General features: G+C 40.8%; 1 protein-coding gene across 1 annotated transcript; it reads left to right on the forward strand.

Moving 5' to 3' along the window:
• Nucleotides 1–530: 530 nt before the first annotated feature.
• Nucleotides 531–16,833, forward strand: LOC135089316 (WD repeat-containing protein 91-like). The gene is made up of 14 exons (XM_063984849.1): nt 531–715; nt 1,520–1,643; nt 2,231–2,371; nt 2,799–2,914; nt 4,055–4,248; nt 9,464–9,647; nt 11,172–11,269; nt 12,047–12,218; nt 12,657–12,778; nt 12,978–13,154; nt 13,273–13,411; nt 13,702–13,917; nt 14,541–14,756; nt 15,246–16,833. Exons 1-14 carry the CDS (start codon nt 596–598, stop codon nt 15,396–15,398), a joined length of 2,172 nt encoding a protein of 723 aa, XP_063840919.1. The 5' UTR covers nt 531–595; the 3' UTR covers nt 15,399–16,833.
• The last annotated feature ends 76 nt before the right edge of the window (nt 16,834–16,909 follow it).

A 16,909-nucleotide genomic window follows, 5' to 3' on the forward strand; every position in this document is an offset into this window, starting at 1 on the left:
TCACCGGTTGGTCAAATCACCAACACACATGAAAAAAAAAAAAAATCGGTCACCTTTAGGTCGCACCTCGTATGTGTGCGTGCCTAGTTGTATGTAAGCCTACTGTTCCATAGCGATGAAATATGAAGTACTTGATAATATTCGCTCAGAAACATTTTTGTTTTAACAATCAGAATCTCACAGGAAGCAGGGAAAACAGGCACCAGGATGACATCACCAAGCCTCGCGCGTCTTTCTTGTCAAGAAGCATTGTCTGTGACAGCTCCTCGCTGAGCAGCGCAGTTATTTTCCCTCAAGGTCTTACATGTTGCATTGCTACATACAGGTGTATTTATTAACAATTCATTAAATAGTGTAACTAGCAATTACCATTACCAGTATTAATGATCTGTATGACTCGTACTTATGTCTTGCATGCAGCTGGCACAGACAAAATAAAAAAAATACCGCAAAGCAATGAAAAATATATACAACAAATTTCTGCATTGTTTACATAGAAATAATTTATCGCAGGGATCACTTTAAATGAAACCCACAAGAAGAAGAGGAGTCAAGATCAAGCAGTCCTCCTCCTCCACCGCCACTCGGGATTGTCATGTCACATATTCAGTATCTCGACGACCTGGTCAAGGAATATCTGCTCTTCCGCGGCTTCACGCACACTCTTAGGACACTCGACAATGAAATCAAGATCGACAAGGACAAGGGCTTCAGGGTGAGTGATGCCTGGAGGGGTGTAAGCGTTAGGATAAAGGGAAAAGAGTGTAGTGAGTGGGGTGGGTGATTGTTATGGAGTCAGGCAGCGTGACCCTCCCCCTCAGCCACACGCTTCCTGCTGGCTGACAGCACAGCCTCCCAGGGCTGCACTAACATCCTGCTTTATTTATATAACTATAATGCTCCTCAATCAAAGAAGTGGTATAAATTTGTGTGTTTACAATGATTGTGACACTCGTCACAAATTATCTACTCTGATGTATTACTATCTCCCCTGACAAGCATGGGAGTCTGTGGTAATGTGTGGTTTGTGGCTAGTAAAGGAGGATAAACCTTACCAATAGCGGCTCCTTACGTATTTTGTTGACGCCCTTCTCTAGGACAAGCAGGCTTGGGGACGTGGTGGGAAAGCGTAGTGTTAGGGTGGGTGAAGGCAAAATAAGCCAAATTTGGGAAACATCAAAAATTTAAGAAAACACTGCTTTGTGGCGAAAATTCCGTAGAATTAGTCAACAAACAGGGAATATCTATCCTCCATACTCCCCTCTACTGTATCCTAACCTTTTGAAGACACTAACCTTGCTAATGGACGGCTCTGCTCCCCATATCTCCAGCAAATCATGACTGGTAAAATTGCAGTTTGAACACAATTCATCCTATCCAGTGTTTCTCATTTCTTTACCCCCACAAAGCTTGGTAACCTGGTGGGCTTATGAAGTATGACAAGAATTATACACAGAATGATAGACATTATGAATACCATCATCACTGGGAGGAAATGCATCATGTGACTCTCACACAGGTGGACCGACTGGTGGACCAGATTGTCAGCAGCATCCAGACCTATGACCTCCTGGGGCTGCGGGAGCTGTGGGCACACCTCGACAGGAGAATATTTGCCCGCCTGCCCCACACACTGCTCCCCTGTGAGGCCAAGTTGTAACCTGTGAAGAGAGTGTTTAAGTTAGGCATCTCTCTCTCTCTCTCTCTCTCTCTCTCTCTCTCTCTCTCTCTCTCTCTCTCTCTCTCTCTCTCTCTCTCTCTCTCTCTCTCTCTCTCTCTCTCTCTCTCTCTCTCTCTCTCTCTCTCTCTCTCTCTCTCTCTCTCTCTCTCTCTCTCTCTCTCTCTCTCTGCCAACATCATATAGTTACAAGTTTGTCTTGCATATTTCCTTCAAATACACAGTGAACAAAGGTCGTGGTGCACTGTAGCTGTAAGTGAGCTGCTCTTCAGTTCATCCCTCTTTTACTATTGGGCCTATATTCTGAACCTTGCTCTTGCTACCCCTAATTTTCAAAGGCCACAGAGATGATTGGCCAGATTTTCAAGTCTTTTCCTGTTAATAATGTAGAAATCTTGTTAGTCTGTTTCTAGAACTGTAAAACATCCTTAAAAATTTGTAGTACTTTGGGTGCAGTGCAAAAGTATTTAAGAATATGTTCCTTAAAATGTCACTAAGTAGAAGATTCCTGGTACCTTTAATTAATCAGCAAGGTGTTCCCTGTCCTGACAGGTGTGCGGAAACTTGAGACCAGCATCCTGCGCCTGTACGTTGTCAACACCATCCAGACCAACAAGAATGAGAAGCTGACCGAATTCTTTGAGAAGATGGCAGCAGACTTGCAGAGTCAGACAGAGTGGCGAGAGTGGTTCAGTAAGTCGTGTAGCCTGAAGATGTCCATATGGAATAATCTCTTAGTGAAAACATAAGATAATAATAGGAAATTGGAGGTGAATTGTGGTTTGTGAATGTGCAGTGTATAAATGTACATAAGAAGAATTATAATAGTAGGAAATTGGAAGTGAATTCTTGTTTATGAATGTGCAGAGTATAAATTTTGAAGTTTTACATACAATAGTTCTATCACTAATAAAAATCTCAAAATTATTCAACATATTGAAAATCCATTAAATAGAAAAAAATAAAGAAGACTTAAAGCTCATCACGATATACAGATTCCCTTTCATTGAGCTGCCTTAAAGAAGAAGAATTAATTGATAGACAAAAACTCCAGTGTAGCAGTAGTAGCAGAGCAGCAGTAGAGGCAGCTCAGGGTGACATCTCGGTGTTTGCCTCACAGTTTTGCCTTACCTGAAGGGGGTGGAGGAGAACCCATCCTTCGCCATGTACTTCACACGGCAGTGGCAAGACACTCTTCTGGTCTCCCTGCACAACTTCTTTGCCGTCATCTTCCAGGTAATCCAGCAACAATTCACAATATTATAAATAAAGTATGAAATCTTTATGATCATGTACATGAAAGAAAGGGATGAAAGGATAAAAAGAATAGATTTTGCAGTTTTTAATTGGTTGAATGTTTAGCTGTGGTTGTAGAACAAGATGAAATGTCTCAGTGTTTAGGGAGTGAGGAAAGATGTCCCAAATATTAGTGAAAGAGTTAAAACTGCTCAGTGTACAGTCTATTCTGAAATACTTCTGCCCTGGAGCTCCACTACTTTTAAAAGGCTGTAGTTGAAGTTACACAAGTTCTTAAGGGTGTTTTTATGGTTCTAGTGGCAGATTAACAAGATTTCTACATTATGAACAGAATAAACACTCTTGAGTACCTTGCTAATCATCATTGTGGTCTTTGAAAATAGTCATGGTGAAAGAGCAGTGTTTCTGAACACAGGCCGGTGTGTGACTGCCACGTAATAGATCTGCTTGCTGCTCTTCTTAGTTGTTTGGTGTCTACTTCTTGTTTGCTGCTTGTGTGACTTTTTGAGGTTAATGTACAATATCTCATAACTAACATACATTTATTTTTGCTGCTCTCATTAGAGATCACCTCAACAAACTAGGTATGCATGAGGATGTAGCAAAGATTTTCATGCTACATGTAATTCCTGACACAACCTTCCCCATGTATCCAGGCTCGACCACCACTGAATTGCACTGGCTTCTGGCATCAGTGCTTGGGGAATTGGGAGTGGTCAGGTACCTGAGAAAAATTATAACTGCAAGCTGAAATTTGAACTCAGGACATCCTGCATGGTAGTTAGATGTGTCACTGCCTGAGAAACTGCACTCCCTAGTAGCCAACAAACTATCTTGGGGAAAAAAAGTGTACTGGTTTCCTTTGATATTTAGAAATCTACTTTTCTTATGTCATGTAGCACACAAGCTTTTATTGGTGGTAGATAATACTTGAATGTAGAAAAATATGTACAAGTTTAATCTTGTATATGACGTACCTGCTTTTATTATGCCATGTTGTCTGCAAGTTTGTATGACTGGCATTATTATTTACCTCCTGAAAACATGTCTTTTTCTCTCATATTGTTACTTGTTTCTGAGGTTTAGTTCTTAGTGTTGACTGTAATTCATCCCTGGCAGAGCCTAGAGCTGCCCACCCTGGCCAGCTACCAAGAGGAGGCCTCCAAGATTGCGCGTTTGCAGGAGGAGAATGAGCAGCTTCGTGTCCGCCTTTCAGCCCTCACCACCAGCGACCAGAGCAGCCTGGAGCTTCTGAATGCCCCCGAACCTCCTCCCCCCCCACACCTCATGGATGACTTCTACAACATTGCCCAGTGAGTGAGTGTGTCTCTGTATGCCCTGAGGGAAGGTGGATCAGGCTGAGACATGTCATGGAGAAAAGCAACATATTAGATTGTGAGTTGAATGTGACAGTGAGAGGAAGCAGCGTCATGCTCATTTGAAGCATCATGGAAACACTGAGATATTGATCTGAAGGCAAGAAAAGCAAGGTTATTGCTGGGAAGTGAACCCTGGCAGGACTCACTCAGAATACTTAGTAAACATGCAAGTCTGACATGTTACTAGTAAGGCCATAAATGATCACCAGTGCCTTATTGTCCTAATGTTGGCCATGGTTGTCTTGTCACTACTGTACAGTGGAGAGATGCAGAAGTACTTAATGTCTCTAATGTTTCAGCTGTTGCCTTCTTTATGCCTTCTGAAGAAGGCAGTAGCTGAAATGTTACTGGATAAAAGTACCTCTGCTTCATTCTGTGTTTCCTCTTACTACAACATTCAACTTGCTCTTCTAAAGGCTTTGTCACTCGACCAGTGGACAAGTGTGGTGATTCAGTACAAGAGTGGAGAATATGTGGAGACTGATCATATAAGCTTGTGGAATTAAAACACCATCCTTACTCAAGTAGGTTCGTCAATAATGCAAAACTCTAACTGAACTACACTCGTCAGCCAAACTGGTGAGAAGCGACCGGACAACTCACTCGCTGACCGATTGTGCAACAAGGCCTTTACTTACATATCAGATCTGGTTTTATTAGTCACTATTTGATACGTCTGGTATCAGGTGTGCTCAGACAAAGACGCCAAAGAGAAGGGTTCTACTGATTAGGTTCGATACATTTTGCACAGGTCGTCTTTGCATGGCTTTCGTACATGTAATATTTATGTATACAAATATCGAACTATTTAGTTGTCTCACAACATGAGATGCTTCACTTTCTGTGTGGGGTTTAAGATACAGAGGAATCAGTTGGGTGTACCAAGTGTTAGATTCCTAAAGTACATTTAAAAAGATGCAAGCTCACATCCTTCTCAGCCAGTGGACAGACACATATATTGCTGAGATTATCGTTACATAGTTTATTCACTTGTTCGTGTCAGTACAGTGCAGAGGCAGTACAGTGATATAGATCATATCACAGCATAATATTATCAGTATGTTTTGTGATGCATTTTCAAATTACAATACACATTATCTCTCTCTCTCTCTCTCTCTCTCTCTCTCTCTCTCTCTCTCTCTCTCTCTCTCTCTCTCTCTCTCTCTCTCTCTCTCTCTCTCTCTCTCTCTCTCTCTCTCTCTCTCTCTCTCTCTCTCTCTCTCTCTCTCTCTCTCTCTCTCTCTCTCTCTCTCTCTCTCTCTCTCTCTCTCTCTCTCTCTCTCTCTCTCTCTCTCTCTCTCTCTCTCTCTCTCTCTCTCTCTCTCTCTCACAGCCATGCAGTAGGCCAGTATCAGTCTGACTCTTCCATGGTACACAAAATGATGCTAGTCATCCTTACAGCCGTCAGTATTGTTCTCACTTAGTTTCTCCATCCATGCTGGCATCCTCAAGGAAAGCCCATTGCATGGCACTGACAGGGCTACACATTACAGTAGAATGCCAATTTAATATGAATTAATTTTAGATTATTGATGTAGAATGGCACCTAAAAGAAAGACTAAAAATGGATTTGAAACAAATAACTTAGATTTTAAGTGAATTGAAATTGAATGTGAATTGTTTTTCCTGCCATAAGAACCTCTCCATTAAATCATTTTTTTTAAATTACTGTGAAATTGATTTAAAGTGAACTCTTGTGGACCCTAATTCGCATTAAATTGATGTTCTACTTTACTCACATTTCTCACGTCACACTATTGTTGTTTGTGAGTTAAGTTAAAGCATGTCTGCTTGATGAGGGCTGCTGGTGTGACTTGCCTGGTGGTGTAGGAATTAGCTCGCTCAGCTCACAGGCAAGAAAACCCAGATTTTGATTTGGGCCTTTTTTCTTTTTGCTTTTTTTTCCCTTCTTCTTCTTCTTCTTTTTTTTTTCTCTCTCCCTCTCTCTCTCTTCTCTCTCTCTCTCTCTCCTCTCTCTCTCTCTCTCTCTCTCTCCTCTCTTCTCTCTCTCACTCTCTCTCTCTCTCTCCTCTCTCTCTCTCTCTCACTCTCTCTCTCTCTCTCTCTCTCTCTCTCTCTCTCTCCTCTCTCTCCTCTCTCTCTCTCTCTCTCTCTCTCTCCTCCTCTCTCTCTCCTCTCTCTCTCTCCTCTCTCTCTCTCTCTCTCTCTCTCTCTCTCCTCTCTCTCACTCTCCAGTTTTGTGTGCTTGTCTTTCCTCATTTTTATGAATGGAGGTTTGAATGGGAGATGATTTTGCTGTGTTCTTGAGATGTTGGATTATATGGTGTTGATATTCTGCAAGAGTGATGGAATGCAGCGTAGATAGAGAAATAAGCTTGAGTTAGGAGATCCACTAAGTAGTCCCACAATATTGAAGGGAGGGAGAAAAGGAGAAGATTCTGTTGAAATATATGGACTAATGAATGAATGGGAAGAATAAGATGGGAAAGATTTATGTACTACTGTAGCAAGCTTGAATTGGGAGATCCATCAAATAGTCCCACAGTAGTGAAGGGAAGGAGAGAGGGAGAAGATTCCATTGAAATATATGGATTAATAAATGAATGGGAAGAATAAGATAGGAAAGATTTATGTAATATTGTGGCAATGAAAAAAAGCAAGATAATTGAGAAAAGGAAGGTATTTGAATATCATGAAAAATACAGCCTCCCTCATAGAAGAATACATATCAAAAATTAACCAAAAGAGGAAGAGGTGACTGTAGCAAGCAATGTACATCTATACATCTACTGGAGGAAAGCTGGATGCCAGTTGAGACAGGACCAAATGAGTGTAGCTCAGGTCCTGTGCACTGTGATGTAAGTGCCTTGCATCACTCATCAAGTACAATGTTGGTGCTAACACTAGATGATATAAGTTCTAAGTACTGCCTTGAGCCAGCCTTAGATAGTCTTAGATCACTCGTAGCATAAGCTGATTTGTTATGTGTCTTTTTAATATTAGATTTTTTTGACTCTTACTTCACATATTGTCTAGTTGGTAAATTTTGAGAAGACATCTGTTACTCAGAATTGTAAGAAGTTTTTAGCACTTCTAAGTCCTCATATTTTTTAAGTATATATATTGAGTTTACTTACAGGCATATCATGATTTATTAATTACCAAGATTATTAAGATTAATTTTGCCCTGACATGATGCAGAGTTCAGATTTTTAAAGGTGGCAGTCTCATTCTCAAATATTCAATTCAGAAATACTGGAAAAAGCATAAAATAAAAAACAGTTCAAAATCACTTGATCTTGATTCTTAGTGTTTAGATTCACAAGTTTTAAGGAATGTAACTTTCATAAGTCACATCTTAACTTTAATGAAGGTATAATATCTCTATTCATCTCTATTCTCTTGAGCGTTTTCAGTAAGGAGTTAGCACCGGAATGTTTTAATGTTTTATGTTTATTGTAGCTAAGAAAACTAACAGTCCTGATTTAAGTAGATACATACCTCCTGCCTCCCACTCACCATAGATGACAGCAGTGTTTCCCACAGAGTGTCATGCTTGTGTTAGGTTCACTCCTGCATCAGTGTTGCATCATCGTAGTTATTACCTTGCTGTGTTTGCCTGCTGTCTCTTTACACTGGATCATTTGGTACAAATTTAGAGATTAATACAGAAATTAGGTACTTTTTATGAGAGGAGGAAAAGACATGCAGCTTTCTTGTCTCATTCTGTCAGGAGCTAAAAAGTGAAGGCAGAATGACATTGAGAATATTAAGCAGTTGTTCGAAAAAATGGCGTGTGTGTGTGTGTGTGTGTGTGTGTGTGTGTGTGTGTGTGTGTGTGTGTGTGCTAAGTAGCCGTTACAGGTGCTTAGTATTTGAGCTTTAATTATTCTTTAGTATAATTTTATTAGTCTCTTCCACACACTGTCTCCCACCAATATTAATGTCCATTATGGGGTTAAGTAAATGTAGATGATTTATTGTCTAAGCAGAAGGTGATGTTACCTGAGTGGTGCTACCATTAGTTCCTGTCAGTGCTTAATTGTCAATAAAAAGTGTAATTAAAGTTTATCCACTTTGAAAATATTGTTTTATTAATCCATTTCTCAGTGTAAGCCACAAATCACATGACTGAGGTGGCTAGGGAGAGCTTCAATGCCACTCCCTGCCACTCCAGCCTCTGCCTTCAGTGGGGATATCAAAAGACAGAATTTTGATTCTCAAAAGATACAGCCTGAGCCCTTAAAGTACTTGCATTTTGAAGTGTAAAGTACCTTCTAACTTGGAACTTTTGCCTGTGCTGATAACATGAACCACAAAGGTATCAGACATTACCTTCCAGCTTGACACCTTTTTGCTTTGAGGACACTTACATATTGTATCAGAGATTTATTAGTTTATCTGTTTATTTATTTACTATTAATTTTATCATTATTTATTTATTAATTTGATTTTACTCAGTTATTTTTTATTTCTTATTCTTGTTTAGTCAGTTTTCTCTCAGCAGGTATACATCAGATTCAAGTAGGTATGCTTTACTACCTATATTCCCTGAGTTGTAGGGGACAGCCTGGCTGCTGGCTGTGGCTAAGGGAAGAAAACTGTTGCTGTATTCCCTGAGGATCAGGAAAGGCAACTAGGGGTGGAGTGGCTGGGAACTCAATCTGTATTTTTATCCTCATAATTAAGACAAGCCATAACATTTTGTCAGCTGTCTTTCTTGGAGTCTGTTCAGTCTACAAGGCTGATAGTAGACAGACAGACTAGCACCTCTGATGATAGCACAGGGCAACCACACACAGTACTTGTATTAGAAGAATGCTGCTATTGTATTCCCCAGATGTTAAAAAGTTACTTTATCAGACCAGAGTCTTGATTTGTTGACAGTGTTGGTTAGTGACAAGTTCTTGTCAGTTGTGAGGCTCACATGAAATATGTTCTATAAGAATATTCATAAATTTGGAACTCTTAAATCATAATTAACCATAGATTTTTTCCCTCCATTTAATGCATTTTCAGTCTTTATGGAGTACACTTTTGAGATTTTATTTGTAAATGCAAAGTCTACATTCCTAAATCAGGAAAACCTTCAAACTTTGTAATATCAAGTGTTTATGAATCACAGTTCACCAGTATTAGCACATAGAAAAGGAACGTAACTCAAAGAGTAACAAGGAACATTTTACAGAGAAGCGCCATCAACTGACAATCAAGGGAAATTCATCAAGAACATTTTGTTTGGCTTCGGCGCCGGGTTGCCCACCTCCCCGATCCTGGGGCGGCGAGGGGCCACGGCCACAACCACAATCCCGGCAGCCACGGCACCCCAGCAGGCCAGCCCATCCACCACCCAGGCCCCAGCAGGCACTCAGGTGAATACAGTTTTGTACATGTGTAATGCCAGCACAGTCAAGGCTGACCAAAGTCCACTGGGCCTTGGTGACCACTCATGGGTAACTCATCAGACTCATATCTACTACTTTCAGTGTCCTGCCAGGAGTTAAGTTCCCAACAACATTCTCTCCTGGCCAATTTATCCCACCTTCAGATCAATTTCTTACTGTTTCCATGATGCTTCAGAAGGAGCCATGTATACTCTATGAGGTAGGGACATGGTGACCCCATGTATGCCTCCCCTCCTCCCATAGTCTCGCTGCACAAGACTTTCTTCTTTCTCTCACCCCTATTCTGTCTACCTCTCTAATGCAAGAGTTAACCAGTATTCTCAGTCATTCACCCCTGTCTCTGGTAAACTCTGGAACTCCCTGCCTGCTTCTGTATTTCCACCTTCCTAATTCCTTCAAGAGGGAGGTTTCAAGACACTTATCCTTCAATTTTTGGGTACCACTTTGGACCCTATTCAGGGGCCGGCATCTCAGTGGGCTTTTTTTTTTTTTTTTCTCCCTCGGCTGGTGTCCCTCCTACATGAAAAAAAATAAAATAAATAAATAAATAAATCCACAGCAAGGCATGAACTCCCTGTGATACTACTGAATTGTTCAGTCATCAGTCCAGCTGCAGAACACAGGGCACAGAATACTTGTCCCTGTATTTTAATGTTTGTAAGATCTGTTTATGTACATAATGTAACCATTCTTATTTCCAATGTTCATTTTTTGTTACTTTGATATATGCACATTTATTGCCTTTTTTAATATTTTCTTTGAGTTTCTTATTTTATACTAAATTATCTTTGACTCCCGGTGAAAATTAAATTATTATTATTATTATTATTATTATTATTATTATTATTATTATTATTATTATTATTATTTTTATTGTTGTTGTTGTTATTGTTGTAGTTTGTGATGGTGGTGGTGGTGGTGTTGTTAATGTTATTATAAGGGACAGGGCAAGGGGACTAGGAACCCCTCACTATGTGTATTCCTATTGAGGCAGGGACAGAGGGGAGGTGTGGTTCACTTCCTCCTAAACCTTTATGCATACACCTGGTCTTGCTTTTCTCCTTTTAAGGGGAGTTCTGGTATGTATGTAGGTGGATATATGCCCTCAAGAATTACACATCACTTTATTCCACAAGTCTCTCCGTTTGCAAGATATTCACCAGAAAAATAAAGAAAGTGAAGGAAAGCATAGGTGCATTTTTCTCGTTTTCTTTTTGTTCTCATAGTGTTTATGTTAACTCTTTTATTTTACTTTTGACATTTATTTTTCCTATTTTCTTTTGTTGTTTTATTTCACTGCTTCTTTCCCGGATGCCACTTCACTTGAGCAAGAAACGACGAATAGTAAGTAAATGGATCCTCATGAAAACTAATCCCTACACCAGCTTTCCAATGGATACCTACAGTAGAAGTCTTTCCCATAATGAAGAGTTGCATTTAGGAAGCCTTGCATTGCCTCACATACCAACACTGGTCATGGTGCTTCCCCAGGTGTCCAGCCACTCAGCATTAAGAAGAACCTCCACACAAGTTCCAGCTGAGGAAAAGAAAAGAACTAGATCGTCAAGTGTTGCTGGTACTTCTTCCAAGTGAGTGTTCCTGGTAATAATGCCTATGGGTTGCAAAGGACAGTGAGGCAAGGGTAGTGTGTACAACAGATGTGATGCTTCAAGTAGGAGCACAGAAATTAAATATGGTGTTATTGATGAGATGAAATGTAACACTGTAAGTTGGTTTTGTCTGATGAAAAATAATGTTAGAAGGGGACATGACTATGTGTGTGTGTGTGTGTGTGTGTGTGTGTGTGTGTGTGTGTGTGTGTGAGAGGTAAATGTGGTGTGAAGAGATGACAGAGTTCTGGAATATATGTGTGAGAAAAAAAAGAAAAGAATAATGAAAGGATCTGGAACAGAGCATGCAAAGAGGTAATGTAACTAAAGTAATAAATGGAGATGTTTCAGTTTTATTTCCTTCATTGCAGTCCGTAGGTACGAGCATCAGATATATGTACCATGTACACACAAAAGAGTATCATTACAGTTCCACTCCAAATAACCCATTAGTGTCAGCAGGGTTGGTAAGTGTGTCAGTGTGAGGGGTGCCAAATAGAACCTGGCTGAAGTATGCGTGGGAAAGAATTAAATATATCTGTGTATCAATCTAGCTAACTACATTTTGCTTCATTTACAAGTGCTGCTTACTTGACTCACACAGGGGCAGCTGTATTAAGCATACACAGAGATGCCAGCATGAGTAGCCTGTTATCAATGAATCCATCCTTGGTGTCAGTTTGTATCATACTTAATGTGTAAGGATATTTTTTGAGCATGTGCACATATCATTACCCTAACCAATACTGTCTCTAGTCGCAACAGTGTACCAGAGCACGTCCCTGTCAAGAGACTGGTCCAGGCCACTTCTGTTGCAGGGGGACGTTCCTCTCGCTCCCCAACCAAGGCCCGGCCGCAGGAGGAGCTATCAGTGTCCTCCAAGCTGGATGTGACAAGCGACAAGTCATCCTTCCTGCTGTTGGGACAGGTGGGTGATTGTTTCTCTGTTCCAAGCTGATATACACTTCACACCTTGATTTACTTTATTTATTCCAGACCAAACTTTCCAAGCTGTGTGGCTGATCCTTGTAAAGTGAGAGCATGAGTGCTTTCTTTTCTCTGTCAAGAGTCAAGGGGCTAAGAGAGTGGTTGTTTTAGTATTGTGTTCTTTGGAGGTAATCTTTTAACATTAGGGGTTCAAGTTTTGTTTAATTTATTTTCTTTGTTTTATGGTGTGTTCTTTTCTAATACTTCAGTTTATCAAGCTGTTTTGCCATGGCTATTTTTGGATCATATTTTTGTCTTATTGTTTTTATTTGGGATTTAGCACCACACTGTTACAAAATTCCACATGTGTTTGGTGTCTGTCAATCTCTCTATCTGTCTTTCTGTGTTCTGAGTGCCTCCTCTTGTTTGTGTGATGCAGGAGGAGTACAATGAGCACAGGGCAGTGGTGACACACGCAGTGTTCAACCCCTCTGGCACCCTGGTGGCCTCTGCAGACATCGATGGCGTGGTGAAGCTTTGGTCACCCTCCCCTTCCCCAAGGTGAGTGACAGTGTCCTTTATTTCACCCAAACACTGTGTACCTCCAGTGGAGCGTCTAACACTGACATCTGTATGATGGGGTACCAAACTTTGCTCAGCCACACAGCAAGATCATAACCTAAACACTGATACTTAACCTGCACATTACCCAACCATTCCTGACTTACATAGTGTTTCCTCTGTGCTTCACCTCCCCCAGAACACACTGTGGGGTGGTGGTGAAGAGCTCAGTCACGGCAGTGGAGTGGCTACCAAGAGGGGAACGCCTCCTCCTGGTGGCCACCAAGACAGCTACCCTGCGTCTCTTTGACACTAGAGACAAGAAGACTGTATGGGAGCTTGGGCCGGAGACTTGCCACGTTCTCAAGGATCAGAGGTAAGTCAGTGGTTTTGTTTCAGTGTATACAAGGTCTTCTTTCAGTCTCAAGTCCATTGATCTGCTTAGTCTCCCTCCATAATCATAATTTATAAGATCTATGCCACTTCTTGACCAGGATAATGGGAGTGAAGATGAGTCCCAGTGAAACGAGTGCAGTGGTGAGCGTGGTGCCTCGAGTCCGGCCACAGGGCACCTCCACCTCCCCGGCACCCCCAGCTCTCCACACCCTGGACATGAAGAGCCAAAAGATTGATGTATGATCTTTGCCATCTCCCATTATAACCTATGTACTGTAGAAAGAATAGTTTTATCAGAAGAGTCTTGTGAATAGTTGTGAGAATTGATGCAAGATGTTTCAAGGTGCTTATCCTCCAATTTTGAATGATCCTTTTGACCTTTCTTTTGGGACTGGCACTCTCAATGGGCCTGTCTTTGCCTCTTTTTGTTGCCATTGGCCAGTGCCCTTCTTGCATGTAGGAAAAAAAAAAAAGCAGGGATTTTAGAGAATAAGTAGACATCTAAAAAAGAAAGCCTTGGATTGCAGAGTTCTTACAAGCTGGAGGGTGGTGTGGTGAACAGCTGCATCATGAACCACAACGGGGGGCTGCTGGTGTGTGGCTGCAATGACGGCTCAGTGCGCATCATTGACCTGCGGCGGCCTGACGTGGTGGCATCCTGGCCCGCCCACCAGGGAGAGGTGTTCACTGTGCGACTCTCACCACAGGAGAACAACATCTACACTATTGGCAGTGACAACAGGGTGAGTCTTGGTGTTGTATGGTGTGCCTTCCTCTTGGCACTTTGAGGGAGGGATTCTGCAAACAGTAAGCAATAGTGTTCCTTCTGAAAGCATTCCATTGATTGAGGGAGAATAAATTAATTGATTGAAGAGTTTTTAAATTAGACAAGAACTCTTTATTATTTCATGTTTGAAGAAAGCATGTGGTGGACTTGCGCTTTGTTTTATATATATATATATATATATATATATATATATATATATATATATATATATATATATATATATATATATATATATATATATATATATATATATATATATATATATATATAATCCTTTATACACTGTGTGTAGAGCAGATGACAGAGTGATATTTGAAATGAGTTTCCTGAGTCTAAGAAAATTTGAAATTAGGTGGTTCAGAAGGATCCAAGAGACCAAGGGTTGTGTAGGGAGACTGCTAGAGACTACCAGTAGGGTAACAAGGCTGACAGGTGCAGGGATATGTGGAGCCTTTCACACCGATGAGGATATGGACCATTGATAATTGAATAGAAAGATATATACTGTAGGTATATAGATAGTTACCATAGCAATAATTTCATAAGGCTTCTCATACTGTTGTGGTGTTTGTTTGGCAGTTTGCCTGCTGGAGCATGGCCCAGACTGGAGCACACATCATGGATCAGGTGCTGCATGAGCGTGCCGCCGGGCCCTTCCTAGTGGGGGTGGGTGGGGCCTCAGGAGGGTCTGGGGGGCGCAGTGTTCTCCTCCGGCCATATGGACCACTCTTTGCTCTGCACCAGGATGGAGAGCACCTGCTTACCTGCTCTCCCACAGGACCGATTATCTATAAGGTGTGTTGCCAGCATGTCATAGTGTGAGTTTTTCATCAGCCAGCAGTGACAGGACAGTCAAGGCCAACTTTAATTTACTTGAGACTTGATGACCACTTGTGACCGGACTGTAATGTTAGATTTGCATTGCCATGGGTGCCTCACCAATGGTTCAGTATCAGTAACACCCTCCCATGGCCTCTTTATTGCAACTGCTCATGAATTCCTCAGTGTTTCCATGATGTTCCAAAGGGACATGATAGTGGTAATCTATTATTGATTTTTTCTAATGAGTGGATGCTTGACGTGCAGTAAATTAGATATTTCTTGTGTGTGCTGTCATACAGAGGTCTGGTAGCTGATGTTTGGGAAAATGCTTTTGAATATGAATGCAATCAGCTCTATTATGCAGATTTACCATGTCAAGATTTATTAACCATAAATTTTCACAATGCAAAGAAGTTGAAAGTATGAAAGAAAACTGCTACAGTGTTTTGTATGTGCAAACAGGTTGGAGACACAGGGCTGGAGCAGGTTATGGCGATGGGCAGCAGCAAGACTCCAGTGATGACCGTGGACTGGTGCCACACCCTGCAGTGCGGCACCTCTGTTGCCGCCGCCCTGGATGGCTCGGTCTCAGTGGCCACACTCATGCACCAGTAACATGCAGACATGAGATTTGTCGGTATATTGTGTCCTGATTACCAAAGAGGTGAAGTTTCTTTTCTTTATAAGACTCCAGGCAAGATACTGGTTAAACACATTCAACTCTTTCTGTTGAATCTCTTGATTTCATGATTCTGAGGCCTTACTTTTATCATGATTGCATTGTTTTACTGTAATTATTAATTACAGAACTTAGACAATGAATAATAATACTTTGGTATCTGTTACGTAATACTCACTATCACCACACAAGAATTAGGTTTCATTATTATGAATGACTTATGCATTCCATGAATATTAGTTTTTAAGGTAGCCTAAGTCACACATACTTGAAAATTATTCAATATTGAAAAATGTGAACTGATTCTATATGAATTATTGTGATTTTTTTATAACAGTAGTTTGGATAAGGAAAATTTTACCATTTAATTGCCCACAATGATGAATGGCTCTGTGGTATTGAAATTACCTGCTCAGGAATAGCTTTTAAAACAGTGAAAACTTTCTTAATTCCAGTGTAGGAATGAAAAAACTGAATGACAGATTCATCAAGTAGTCTAGTGTGCTAAACTAGAACATTTACCCATTAAGTGTGCAAGATATGCGGCTTGTGACCATTTACGTACATTTATTGTGACGTATCTTTTGGTGATATGAGATGTGATATTTGATCACTCCCGTGGAGGACTAGTGAGGCTGTCTGCCACTGTACTGAATCACAGAGAGCTCTTGAATGCATAGGTTTAGTTGATAAAACAGCAGTGTTTTGTCTTCTGTTGCACTTGTCATGAAGCCTGTTGAGAATTTCATTGGTGGTATTGGTGCCCTGGCACACAGCTTCTCATGTGAAGGAAAGAAAATAAAGGTGCATTCTCTGCTCTGTGGCTCAGTGTTGTGTGCGACTCACAGTGGTGAACTATTCTGTTGAGTCCTTTATTATTGAAGCTCTTTATCTATATCTTGATTTGTCACTTCTGACTGCCCCTTCAACATGCATTTCTTTATTTTTAAGTATTTTGAGATTGTGGTATGTTAAGTTACATATTGTAAGTTCAGCAGTATAACTTAATTTATAACTAGTTAATAGTTATGCATGAGTTGCAGAATGCAAAACCATTAATATTTTGTCTATTTTTAGTGAAGGATGTAAATAATTAGTATGTACTGTAAAATACAAGGATTGTATTGTGTTGTGTTGTGGTTGTACTGATACTCATGGAGAAGACTACAGGGGAATTGTCTGTTGAAACCAATGTGTACACCACTCTTCTTACTGCATACCAAGCTCTTATCCCCATGACAGGAGTTAGCCAAGATAGGGTGCACACACACACACACACACACACACACACACACACACACACACACACACACTCTCTCTCTCTCTCTCTCTCTCTCTCTCTCTCTCTCTCTCTCTCTCTCTCTCTCTCTCTCTCTCTCTCTCTGATATTAAATTAAAATCCAAGTGAGCTCCTGGGTTCCTCCAAGGGGAAGATGACAGGTCCTTA

This window comes from Scylla paramamosain, chromosome 32, assembly GCF_035594125.1.
Source record: "Scylla paramamosain isolate STU-SP2022 chromosome 32, ASM3559412v1, whole genome shotgun sequence".
Taxonomy (NCBI): domain Eukaryota; kingdom Metazoa; phylum Arthropoda; class Malacostraca; order Decapoda; family Portunidae; genus Scylla; species Scylla paramamosain.

Bases quoted from the DNA above. Each gene is read 5' to 3' on its own strand.
- LOC135089316 (XM_063984849.1), top strand. From the start codon at position 596: ATGTCACATATTCAGTATCTCGACGACCTGGTCAAGGAATATCTGCTC. The intron at 12,219-12,656 runs GTGGGTGATTGT...TGTGTGATGCAG, and splicing joins CCTTCCTGCTGTTGGGACAG to GAGGAGTACAATGAGCACAG. The intron at 13,918-14,540 runs GTGAGTCTTGGT...TTTGTTTGGCAG, and splicing joins CTATTGGCAGTGACAACAGG to TTTGCCTGCTGGAGCATGGC.